At 39.0% G+C, this 13,250-nt stretch overlaps 1 protein-coding gene across 1 annotated transcript in view; it reads right to left on the bottom strand.

The window, feature by feature from the left end:
• Positions 1-13,250, bottom strand: part of PCSK2 (proprotein convertase subtilisin/kexin type 2) — a 294,040-nt gene that overhangs the window by 124,726 nt on the left and 156,064 nt on the right. The window contains exons 3-4 of the mRNA XM_019756643.3: positions 5,661-5,774; positions 3,049-3,157 (exon numbers count right to left, since the gene is read on the bottom strand). Of these exons, the coding sequence (XP_019612202.1) occupies positions 3,049-3,157; positions 5,661-5,774 (223 nt within the window). The remainder of the gene's footprint in view (positions 1-3,048; positions 3,158-5,660; positions 5,775-13,250) is intronic.

The following is a 13,250-nucleotide window of genomic DNA, read 5'->3' as shown; positions in this document are numbered from 1 at the left end:
TAAATAATATCATAATTAGTGTGTATGGTGGTAGATGATTATGAGACTTATCATGGCGATCATTTTGTAAGGTGTATAAATCTCAAATCACTGTTGTTCACCTGAAACTAATATAATATTGTATGTCACCTGTACTTTAAAAAAATAAACTGGACTATCTACAAATTGAAACTTCCACATATAGATGATAGACTATTTGCCATATAGGCCAAAATACAGAAAGCCAATGCTTATAAAATATTACATTATTTCATAGAGGTCAGGGTCAGCATCTGTGTCTGTCTTTAATCTTGTTTTGCGAGGGTAAGAGGGGTGGAGGGTGGGAGATGAGGGTAAGGGGGATCATATACATGGTGATAGAAGGAGAACTGACTCTGGGTGGTGAACACACAGTGGGATTTATAGATGATGTAATACAGAATTGTACACCTGAAATCTATGTAATTTTACTAACAATTGTCACCCCAATAAATTTAAAAAATAAACTAAAAAAGAAAAAAAAAAGAGAAAAAAAAATCTTGTTTTGCAATGATATCTTGCTGAGAGACTATCTGGGAAATGATACCATGCCATTTACATGCCCAGGCAGTTAAGAGAGAAAATACAGCACGGATGCTCCCAGCCTCACCTTCACTACTTTCTATTTCTAGGTGTTGCGTCAGAGATGCCCAATTGAGAGGCATAGTAAGAGGCTGCTTAGCATCTGGACCTGTCCTCATTGCATGGGAGGCTACTGTTGTTCCAAATGTGCTCATCTTATTCTTCAACAGTGGATTTAGAGAATGACTTGGCAGTCCTTCTTTTCTTCAGTTGTTATACTGAATAAGCACACGTTAAATGAAAGATCGCCATAAATCCTTTTCTCTCTCCACACCAGGAGTCAGAATTTATTTCCCCTCCTCTGGAATCTGGCCTGAGACTGTTGATTCAGCAGAAGTGGCAGAGTGATGCTTGCCTGTTCCAGGTTCAGACTTTAAAAAGACCGGCAGCTTCTGCTTCTTAGAATGCCTATTCTTGGGAGCCTTGAGCCTTCTGTAAGAAATCCAGCTACCTTGCTGAGGAGACCATGTGGAATAGAGAGACCCTGGGACTCTATGGAGCAGGAGGGAGCCTCCAGTTGATTCCAGTGCCAAGCGTCTCCTGACTCCAACTACACTAGAGACCCCATGGAGACCAGCAGCAGAACAGATCAGCTTGGCCTGGTCAACCTACAGAACTGTGAGAGATAACAACATGGTAGTTGTATAAAGCCACCCAATTTTGGGGTGGTTTGTTCTGCAGTAGTAGGTAACCAAAATAATGGAGAAGTTAGAAATTTTTAATTGGGAGGCAGAGAGTTTGCTTTTGGAGGATCCCAAAGACCACTAACCAGGAGAAGAAGTAACATTAAACAAATTCTTCCAAAACTTTCTAAAGAATGTGGTCTCTCAAGCCAGGAAATATGGAATGGAGTCAGGAGTCACCTCTGCCTTGTTATCTTTGGAAGGCATGATGGACAGTCAGTCAAGGGGGCTACAGTTAGAGTCCTGAAGTGAGTATCATGGGGCTGTTGGAGGTTTCATAAGAATGGTGTGCCTCTCTGCTGTTACTGTAGTGGCACGTTCAGGGTGCTTCTCTAATACTTTGTAGGGGATACCCAGTAGATATGCTGTGTGAAATGGTCATTACAATATATCCTAGGCAGGTTTCCCCCAAACCTAGATGTATCTTTCTCCTAGGTGAGCTGGCCTTAGCTACTTTGGTTTCTAAACCAAAACATTAGGAAAAAAGAGACAGTTATAAGCTCCTGACATCTGTGCACACACACTCTTGGGCAGAGCTCCGTTCTTGTGAAAGCCCTTGGCCACTGGAGAAAGCTTTTACATCCATTTCAAAACATCGAATGCATCAGAAAACAGTGAGGCATTGTTTTTATGTTGCTATTTAATGAGCCCACACAAAGACAGCAGCAATTTTAATCACTCTGGCTCCCCTTGTTTTCCCATCAATTCTGCTTCAAAGGCTTGCTTTAGAGAACATAGTGTTCTTTGAAGATTTTCAGAAGGGAAAGGCTCCATTGTTTCATCTCTGTATAGTCTTTATATGTAACTGGGCTAATATTTCACAGTGGAGCTTTTACTGGAGGACCCAGACAGCTAACGAAGGGCGACAGTACATCCCCAGTGAGATGACTGCAGGGCAGAGATGCTCCAGATTTTGGCAGAGCCAAGGACATGTGTAGTTAGAAAAACACCAATTCATCCAACCCATTGGTTTTCATATCACAAACTATATAAAATAAAGCTCTGTGCAATCTTTATCAGTCAGGCATTTGGGATAGGATAACATATTACATGGAGCATGTGTCATAAAATGTTATTAAAGTCTGCTTTATAAGGGTTCATTCCGAAAATAACAATAAAGTAAAAAATTCTCTAAACCCCAATCCTGCTGCTAAAAAGCTATTTCATGGATCTAGAGCTGCACTGTGTAATAGAAATTTCTGTGATGATAAAAATGGAGTTGGCTTGAATTTCAGCAGCTGTCAGTCCCATGTGGGTAATGAGTGCTTGAAATGAAGCTAGGAATTGAATTTTTAATTTTATTTAGCTTTAATTAAAATTTAAATGTAAATAGCCACATATGGCTAGTGGCCGCTACACTGGACAGTGTAGGTCTAGAGAAATAGATGGTAAACTAAAATCTATGTAATTTTACTAACAATTGTCACCCCAATAAATTTAATTAAAAAAAAAAAAAAGAAATAGATGGTAAATATAAAGAGGTTCAGAAGATGTTTTAAGGTAAGATATAAGCAGTCGCCTAATACAAAACTAAGGTTGAGTGACAAGTTTCATTTGTTTATTTTGAAAAATTTATTAATTCAATAAATATTTGTTAAGGGCAACCTCAAATTTGAGGACCATGGATTTAGAGGAAGTTGAGTACAGATGGTTGTGACGCCCAGCACAGGCTATTCCTCCTCCAGAACAATGACTCTTTTATATTCTGAAGGCATGCAAAGACACACTTGCATTCCAAATGATGTAAAGGCATTGAAATACTCACCATCATCCATAATTCCAATGGTAACACCTTTCCCTGTGTATCCCAGCTCCCAGGCTTCAGCCACATTCAAATCAAGGCCAGGAGTGCCATCAGCTTGCCCGGTATTGATCTGGTATGAGGATCCCAAAACAGAGAATCTTATTAGTTTGGTGTAGGAAAGCAACTGTGTAAACATTTGCTTGACATGCTCTGCAGGCATCCAGTTTTCCAGCTCAAAGGCCACATCTTCCATGAACCAGTACTTTTGGGTGTTCCCCCACCTACTTCTTCTGGCTTTCTCCCTCCATTTAAAAAAAAATAATAATTTTTTCTTAGTTTCAGGTATACAAAACAGTGTATAGTTAGACATTTAAACCCCTGACCACTGTGCTGTACACATGAAGTTGAATATATGTATACTCCCTCCATTTTTTGATATACACAATTGATGTTTCAATCCTCCCATCTTTTATGACCAGATTGCTATTTTTAAACACCTTAGAGCTGCCATTGCAAGAAACCCTCCCCCATTTAGAATTAAATGCTCGTTTTTGTAGTTCTTTATTTATACCTCATTTTTTTTTTTTTTTAATTTAGCACATACTGTTTTGGATTATTCTTATTTGAATATGATTTCCTTACTAAATACGATACCCTTTACAAGAGGGAGATGTCTTATTTACCTTTGTGATTTTAGGACTACCACACCAATTGTGCTTAAAAATATTTGTTGAACTAAATTAAAGATAGCTTGCTCACCTTTAGTGCATATTCTAATGCAAAAATACATAAATATAAAAAAAAATCCCCTACCTTAAAAAAAATCAAAAGAAGATATAAAAGAAAACAGAAAAATTCCAAATAAATATGCTCACTACTCTTTTTTCATCTGTGTCCTGTGCAGATTTCCTCAAAGATGAATCATTAAAAAATAGTGACATCAGAGTTTGTGCTAGCAGAAGCCCATAGTAACCAATTGGCTTTTATATTAATAGTATTGCTAAACATTATGTGAATGTCATTAGTGCTCTTTATAAAAATGGCCACTCTTTTCCTTCCAGGCATATGTTAAGATTACACCTCTCCATTCCCTTGGAAATGAGAATGACCACATGACTGATTTTGGCCAATGAAATGTGAGCTCATGTGCCATTTGTCACATTCAAGCAGAAGCTTTAAGAGCCAGTGTGCAATTTGCCTCTTCCCTTCTTTAAGGAGCTCATAAAAGCAGGGATCAAGGTGGAGCAGAGATGGAGTTTGATCAGCCTGAATTTCTGAGGGATTATGAAGCATTGGATGTATAGGATGAGTGAACAACTTTTGTTTCATTAAACCATTGTGATTTGGGGGTTGTTATTGCAAGAAACCTAGCCTATCCTGACTAATATGGTCATCTCGCTGTATCATACGGGGATTGGTTCCAGGACTCCTGTGGATCCCAAAATCCATGGATGCTTAAATCCCTTATATAAAATGGTGTAATGTTTGTATATAACCTATATTTTGCATATAGGCTAAAGCAAGGCATTTCTACACATCACTTCATTTGCACGGATTTAGTATAGTGCTCTGCACATGAAAAATTCAAGTGTTGGCTTTTGGAAATTTCTGATAAATTTTTTTTCAATATTTTCAATTTCCAGGTGGTTGAATCTGTGGATATAGAACCCGTGGATATATAGGGTTATCCCACTGACTGTACACATAAGTTCATTTGGTCACCCAGATGGGATTTTCAGAATTCCATGTCAAAAGTCACCCCAATAAATTTAATAAAAAAAAATCAAAAAAAAAATCATAAGGCATAATCAAATTCTGAAGCTCCAAGAGGGGATTTGTGATGCATTCCTATAATGTAGAAGTCTACAGGGTTGTAATTTATTTTCTCTTTTGCTCAACATCTTTTAAACTTAAATAAAGCTTTCCTCACATTTATAAATTAGTCACTCCTTTTCCCTCAATATGCCCTGAAGTTTGGTTGGTTTGGAGGCACTGAGGCCCTTTTAAACATAACTCAACCCATCCAGATGGATCATGAAGGACTATTGGTAAACTAGAAAATGTTCATTTCACCAGACAGATTGGGTTTCCCTGCCATGAATCTCCATCAACTAAGCCCGATGAAACTGATTTCCTGCCACTATTTTAGGAAGCACTAATAGGTTCTACTGTTGTTACTTTAGTCTTCAAGGTCTCCTGCTTGTCCCTTGTGAAGTCACCTGATCCTTTCTCTTATGCCTGTAGTTTCATCACGTCCTGCCATTACTCTGACTGGTGAGACCCTGGATAACTCTTTCCAGACCTTTGACTTAACTTTTATATGTTTTTTTTTGTTTCCAAGTCTTCCCTCATACACTGGTATACTTTTTCGGAGTCTGGAAGAATCTGACCCGCTGTTGGTAGTTAATTTGACCCTAGGAGATCATGGCTATTTAGCAGTTCAGAAGAAAGCAGATTAGAGAAAGAGATGCATGAGTGGTGACAGAAAATTAATACATACCAAAGGGGACAGAGCCAGTCACAGAGTGAGATGCTGCCTCACATTCCAAAGAATAATGAGGAAAGGGAGGAAATGCATCTTTTATCTGAAGTCTCAAGATAAGAAACATTAGGAGTAATACAGAGACACTTACCAGATACCATTGCTTTGTAAAAAGAGGGTCATTCATGTTGATGTCGATCTCATTGATGTTTCTATACCCTCGTTTTTTTCGGTCAAATCCTTCTTGTTGCAAGACCATCTTTACCTGGAATGATAATACTGGCATATTACCTGAATATCAACTTGAACATACCTCTTCTGGAATTCATTTCCATGAATTCAAATTCCGTTTGCATATAAGGAGGATTTTTGTCTTAGCTGAAGCCAAGTTCATCTTATATGCACTCACATTTTACAATGATTTTCCAAGAGCATTTACTTCAGCTTGCTTTGAACAAACAGGCTTGGTGATAGCTCAAAGTGAGTTTCCTTAAGGAGAATTGACTCTGGGTTGTGCACACATAATGCAATATATAGATGATGTATTATAAAATTGTACAGTTGAACCCTATGCAGTTTTGGTGACCATTGTCACCCCAATAAATTTTAATAACAAAATAAGAATTAGATGGAGAAAAACACTCTCAAGGAAGTTAAGGTGGTGGGGTCATTAAGTGAAATAAACAAAGCCAGGGAACACTTCTATGAAGGAAAGAAGGGTGAGTGATGTGGATTCAGGAGGGGGAGAGTGAAAAGTGCATTGATCATGTTTCTGGAGGGCTTCCCAGCTTTTCCATTTGTTGACAGTACTGTGCTATCACATTTGGGAATCAGCCAAAACCAAAAAACAAACAAACTGAAAAATCCTGCATGGAGAGCCAGTAAGTCCATAGCAAAGCTCTAGAAGTAAGTGAGGGACCTTTGAAGATAAATTGATGGATAATGATGCTGTCCTTGCCATGACAACACTTCATTTTTGGACAGTAAAACAGAACCCAAGGCCTTGGATGGAAATGAAACTTAGGGGTTGAATTAGTTTGAATAGGCTGCTGGTGACAGCTAGGCTCTGTCCCTACCAGGAAACTTTCTTTCAGTTGGGCAATAACTAATTTATTATCCAATAGCTGTGGCCAGTCTCTGAACATCTACAAACTCAAGGGCTATGCAAATGTATAAAAGAGTGTGTGCTATGGATGCTAAGATTAATGGGCAAAACTTCAGAGAAACAAGTTATTTGCAGAGCCTGAAAGCATCTTCCCCCAAGATATTTATTAACAACAAAGGGAAAGACAGTCGAGAAAGCCAGCAGAAACCACCTTAACCAAATGATCATGGTCAACATAAAAAGTAAGACAGTACAGACATCATAAGCTCCATGAGATGATGTAATGAAGACTAATTTCTGTGGTGTTTTTCAAAAAACTGCATAATCTCCATTTAATCATGAGAAAAAGACAAACTCTCACTGAGAAACATTCAACAAAATAACTGATTAATACACTTAAAAAGTGTCATGGGGCTGGCCCGGTGGCTCAGGCGGTTGGAGCTCTGCTCTCCTAACTCTGAAGGCTGCCGGTTCGATTCCCACATGGGCCAGTGGGCTCTTAACCACAAGGCTGCCAGTTCAACATCTCGATTCCCTCAAGGGATGGTGGGCTCCGCCCCCTGCAACTAAGATTGAACATGGCACCTTGAGCTGAGCTGCCTCTCGGATGGCTCAGTAGGTTGGAGCACGGGCTCTTAACCTCAAGGTTGCCAGTTCGATTTCTCGAGTCCTGCAATGGATGGTGGGCAGTGCCCCCTGCAACTAAGATTGAACACGGCACCGTGAGCTGAGCTGCCACTGAGCTCCCGGATGGATGGCTCAGTTGGTTGGAACGTGTCCTCTCAACCACAAGGTTGCCAGTTTGAGTCCCGCAAGGGATGGTGGGCTTTGCCCCCTGCAACTAGCAACAGCAACTGGACCTGGAGCTGAGCTGCGCCCTCCACAACTAAGATTGAAAGCACAACAACTTGACTTGGAAAAAAATCCTGGAAGCTCACACTGTTCCCCAGTAAAGTCCTGTTCCCCTTCCCCAATAAAATCTTTAAAAAAAAAAAAAAAGTGTCATGATCAAAAAGACAAGCAACACCTGAGGAACTGTTGAAGACTGCAAGAGACAATGGAGAAATAACCAAATGCAATGTGAGATCCTAGGAAAGAGGCAGTAGTGGAAAAATTGGTGAAATTTAGATAAAGTCTTTAGTTTTATTAATAGCATTTACCAATGTTTATTTCATGGTTTTGATAATTGTACCTGGTTGTGTAAGATGTTACCATTAGGAAAAGCCTGATGAGGGATATATACTATAAACTATTATTTTTGCAACTTTACCATAAGCTTAAAATTAGTTGAAAATAGAAAGTCTTAATACATCATATATATATATATATATATATATATATATATATATATATATATATATATATATATATATATATATGAGTGTGTGCTGGATACTTATTGCTTTTTAAGTTGTATTTTGCTACCCAACATTCATTTATCCTTTTCCCAAATATCCCTAGTATGTGTGGAGGATTACCTTGAATCCACTGGTTTCTGTTGGTGGAGTGAAATTTGAAGGACCTGCCTGCTGTAAATAATCTGCAGGCTCTCTCTGTCTCAGAGGTGCCTCATGGGTATCTCTTTAAGGATGTGAATCCAATAGCCCAGCTCTGGGCTCCCCCCAAACCAATCCTTCAGTCTCCCATAGACTGTGAGCCCTCCATACCTTTCCAATAAATTCTCTTTTGCCTAAGTGATCCAGAATCAATTCCTGTTGACTTGCAATCAAGAACTCTGATATGGGACAAGAGGAAGACAAAATGATCCGAGTCAAGAGTGGTGGCGAGCAGGGAAGAATGAAGAGACCACAGATGTGGCCAAAACCCTTCCCTTCTTGTTTCCCTGGAATGTGGAAGAACACTGTGGAAGAGTAGTTTCTCACTTCCGTGCTCTACATACCCACACAAAAGGCCTGGGGCTCACTTGTCAGAAAAGCTCTTAACTCTACCCAAAATGCTGTACATGTAGAAAAGAAGTGGTAGGTATGGCATTTGCTCTGTGAGTTCTTTGGAGATATTCCAGCAAGAAACATTCACTGTGGCAAAGTTTAAAAAAAAAAAAAAAAGCCCCAAAGAAATAGCAAAATAATTGAAAAAAAGATGGGACTGATGTGTATTTGTATAATGGCAAACTCTGGGCACAACTAATATCTATCAATTGGAGACAAATTACGACTCAAATATACATATATGTATATGTGTGTGTGGGGTGTGTAATATATATATATATATATTTTTTTTTTTTTTTTTTTTGAGAAGTGGATGCCAAGATGGGATTAAACATACAAGGATTTTATTAGGAGAGAAAATGCAAGAAACTGTGATGCAAATCTGACCTCATAAGGGAGAGAGTGAACAAGGTTGGGGAAAAATGTCTTCAACTGCCCCATAGTCTAAAGAAGGGTTGGCAAGGCTGTTGGAAATCCAAAGTCAGCTGTCAGAAGAAACCTGTTTCTCCCAGGGATGTGTACTCCTGCTGTGCTCAGCCACTGGTGGAGCACCCGCAGCCAGGTCAGCTGTTGCCAATACAGTGATAGATTTCAGAGTGCAACAGCTGGGGTCCTTGGTCAGTTACTCTCCTTGCGTCAGAGGTCTGTGCAGCATATTCTCCGAGCACCCCAGAATATACACATTAATTGATATGTGTCCATGCACGTGTATATTCATTAATGTAAAAACATTTAAAATGTTGAAGTGAATGTAACTCTCAACCTGGAAAGAACCATGACACACACCTCTTAAAACCTTCTTTTACTATGGAAACAAGTATAGTAGTCTCCCCTTATCCACAGGGAATATGTTCTAAGACCCCCCAGTGGATGCCTGAAACTAAGGATAGCACCGAACCCTATATACACTATGTTTATTTGTTTTTTCTATTCACATATATCTTTTCACTCAAAGGAAACACTTTAAAGCTTCTCTTTGGCAAATCCGAATTGTCAGCATCACCTGTGTTTTGAGGCCTTTATTAAGTAAAATAAGGGTTACTTGAACACAAGTACTGCAATATTTACCAATGGTCAGTCTGGTAACCAAGAGGCTACTAAGTGACTAACAGATGGGAAGTATTTACATCGTGGATACACAGGACAAAAGGATGATTTACGTCCCAGGTGGGTTGGTGTGGGATGGCACAAAATTTTAATAATCTACTCAGAAGGGCACACAGTTTAAAATTTATGAATTGTTTATTTTTGGAATTTTCCATTTAATATTTTCACACTGAGGTTGACTGCCAGTAACTGAAACCACAAAAAGCAAAACCATGGATAAGAGTGGACACTGTATTCAAATAAGAGTGCCAGTTCAACTTCGAAGGAGGGAGCCTGAATTTGCCATTGCATCTTCCCATTTTGGCCCCACAGCAAGGCCTTCATCTGCTCTGTTTACTGATGTGGCTGGATTGCACTGAGGGATTCCCATTATACATTCGTTGCCAGGAATGATCTCATTGAGATAGCAGCTTCCCTTTGCTGGGGTCTTCATTAAGCAAGAGCATCTACCTTGTGGAAGTTTGAAAACTTCCATCTGTACGTTGTTTACCAGCAGCATCAAAACAGGAAGATATATCATATTTCATGTTTTTAAATAACAGTGTAGCAACAGCTATTACAATATCACTCCAAACTCAATTAGACCAAGTGCATTCTAATGACAAGACTGTTTAAATTCATTTCCATATATTTAATTTTTAATTCCATAAATTAGGTTTTAATGGAGACCCGTGACGCTTTGGAATGTGGCAATCTCTGGACACCACCCCTCCTTGCCAAAGCACGACTTAGGTGTCTGCAATTTTGCATCTCGTCTTATTAAAAATTAGGACTCCTAAGACTGCAGAGAGCTTTCTGAGTCCATTAGTTTATCTTCATGTCCTCAATAGAGATTACAGTTACAATTCCAAGAGAGATGACTATATCTAAGACATATATTTTACTTATTACACACAAATAACTGGAGATCCATTTTTTTCCTCCCACAATGATGCCATGTAATACCATCAGTTGCTTTTATTTTTCTGGCTTCTTTTCCGATCTGAATTTGCTTTCAAACCTAGTTTCTATGTAATAGAATCATACTATGGATCAAATTATGCATTCTTTCTTCACTAAGTGTTCAACCATAGGAATTTTAATGTACTGCTACATAGCTCTCATAGTTTAATTTTTAATGGCTATGTAAATATTCCATAGAGTAATGTACCATTACCATTATTTACCCAACAATTTCCCTCTTATTGGTCATTTAGATTGTTTTTTATTGTAAGTAAAATTATGATGAGCAGAGAGATGAGGTTATAAACTATTTTTAAAGACCTCTGGGGAAGATTTCAGTGTTGTACTTCTTTTTGTGATAAAGCTCTAAATGCCAGAGAAGTATTTTCTAGTATTTATATTTCTTCCTCGCATTATAACTAAAAGGCCAGTTTTCCTTTTTCCTCCTCCTCCTCCTCCTCTGGATTGTAACCTTTTATACATAATGTCTTTCATTACCACTTAGATGTGGTACCAGTGACATGCATATAACTTAATTGTAGCTTTTTAGCTTCTCAAAAATATACACAGGTAGCTTTTATTTTAGAATACTTCCCTAAGTTGGTCCATTGAGCTAAACATTTATACAAATAAAAAATATAAAATAATACTGGGTATTATTTTATTAAAAATGAACAGATGAATATTCTACAATTCTGGTTCAACTTTTAAACCTGAATTTGACACACGTGCACAGCACAGTTTTACCTGGGCAACTCCACTCATGCCCGTCCCCTTTCAGGCCCTCTCCTCAATTAAGAATTTTTCAGTCAACAAATGTTTCTCTGCATCCAAGTGCATATACTAGGATAAAGAAGATTCTAGCCCTGCACATTAGTATACTATTTTACAAGTTACATTAACAAGGTAATTTTACTACATTTAATCTTCTCAACAAAATTGTGGCATGGTACAATTACAGTTGAGGAGATGGAGGTTTAGAGCCCATGATCCAACAGTTGCAGACATGGTGGAGTCACCGAGGCTGACCACTTCTAAATGCTATGAACTTTATACTAAGCCACATTGCCTCTCCCTAAGGCATGGAACACAGACAAGCTTCCAGTATCTGGGACAGCTTAACCGTGCATGTAACTCCCTAAGGTTCAGGGCCAGATCACTTCCCCACTGGGTTGATAATTAAACAGCTGCTAATTAGCATTGACTGCTGAGCAGGGGAGGGGCCAGGAGAAAGGGGAGCAGTAGGGAAACTTATCTCAAAGGCGTTGGGAACATCTTCCCTTGAAGTGAGCACAAGAAAAGAAACATAAAACACAAAACTGAGATGTTGCTGAAAATACTGGATTATGAATCCATGATGCCATTGATTGTCACATTATTTTCTCTACTACTAAGAATTATTTTATTTACCACTGTTGTTAGTTGACGTGTGTCCCCTTAAAAGATATATTGAAGTCCTAACCTGCTCACCTGTAAAATGGGGATGAAACCTAATAATAACTAACATTTATTGAGGGTTGACTGTGCACCACATGTTTTAAGTCCTTCACATACATTATCTCAATCATTTTTCACAGTAGCCTCATGGGGGTTAGGAATGAGGCATGAAGAAGGACATGGCTGGATAAGAGTCACACAGGCAGGCAAGAGTAGAACCACGGTTCCTACCCGTTCTGGGCTGAATTGTGTGTCCCCCTAAAAATTCATATGTTGACATCCTCATCATCAGTACCTCAGAATGTGACTATATTTGGAGATAGTGTCTTTAAAGAGGTAATTAGGTTAAAATGAGGTCATTAAGTTGAGTCCTAATCCAATATGACTGGTGTCTTTGTAAGAAGAGGACATTTGAACACAGACACACAAAGGGCATGATGTGAAGGCGCAGGGTGAAGCCAAGGGGACAGGCCTGGAATGTGTCCTTCCTGATGGTCCTCAGAGGAAGCCAACCGTGTCTTTGATCTTGGACTTCCAGCCTCCAGAACTGTGAGACATACATTTCTGTTGTTTAAGCCACCCAGTTTGTGGTAATTTGTTATAGCAGCCCCGGCAAACTCATACAATACCCCAGCAATCTGGTTGCACAGTCTGCATACTTCCTTATTGCACTGTATTGCTTCTTTGCTCCCACTTTATATTGGGGTTGTGGTGAGGCTCAAATGAGATAATGCATATAAAGTGTAACACCTGGTCCACAGTACATACCCAATAAACGCCTACAATTTCTACTATAATTATTGCCAATGTTGTTATAATATTACAGGCCCTGTGGAAAAGCAGTGGGATGGTGTCTTCCCTTGTTCCATCCTACTTCAAGCTGTCTTACTACAAAGCAGGCCAGAGTTCTTTTGTTTCATTCTTCTTCCTCTTAGCTACTTAAAGGTGAATCAAAGTAAACATGGCAAGAGAAACCAGCTGGAGTCCATTCCCCTGTGTTTTCTGAATGCAAAAGCCCCACGTGCAGGAAAGCATATCTCAACTTCATTTTTGCCTTTGCCTCTCCAACGCAGTGTTATCTCAGTGTTTGAACTGATGAGCTGAACACAGCTTATGAAATAAGGAACTCAGAAAAGCCGTTACTGGAGGTGAAGTGGGAGATGATGGAGGAAGGGGACAACTCCTAAGCTCAGATGTTCTC

This window comes from Rhinolophus sinicus, chromosome 13, assembly GCF_057876585.1.
Source record: "Rhinolophus sinicus isolate RSI-liver-muscle chromosome 13, RSI-T2T, whole genome shotgun sequence".
NCBI classification, from domain to species: Eukaryota; Metazoa; Chordata; class Mammalia; order Chiroptera; family Rhinolophidae; genus Rhinolophus; species Rhinolophus sinicus.
Note: the sequence above shows the minus strand (reverse complement) of the source record. Positions and strands in the feature narration are given on the sequence as shown.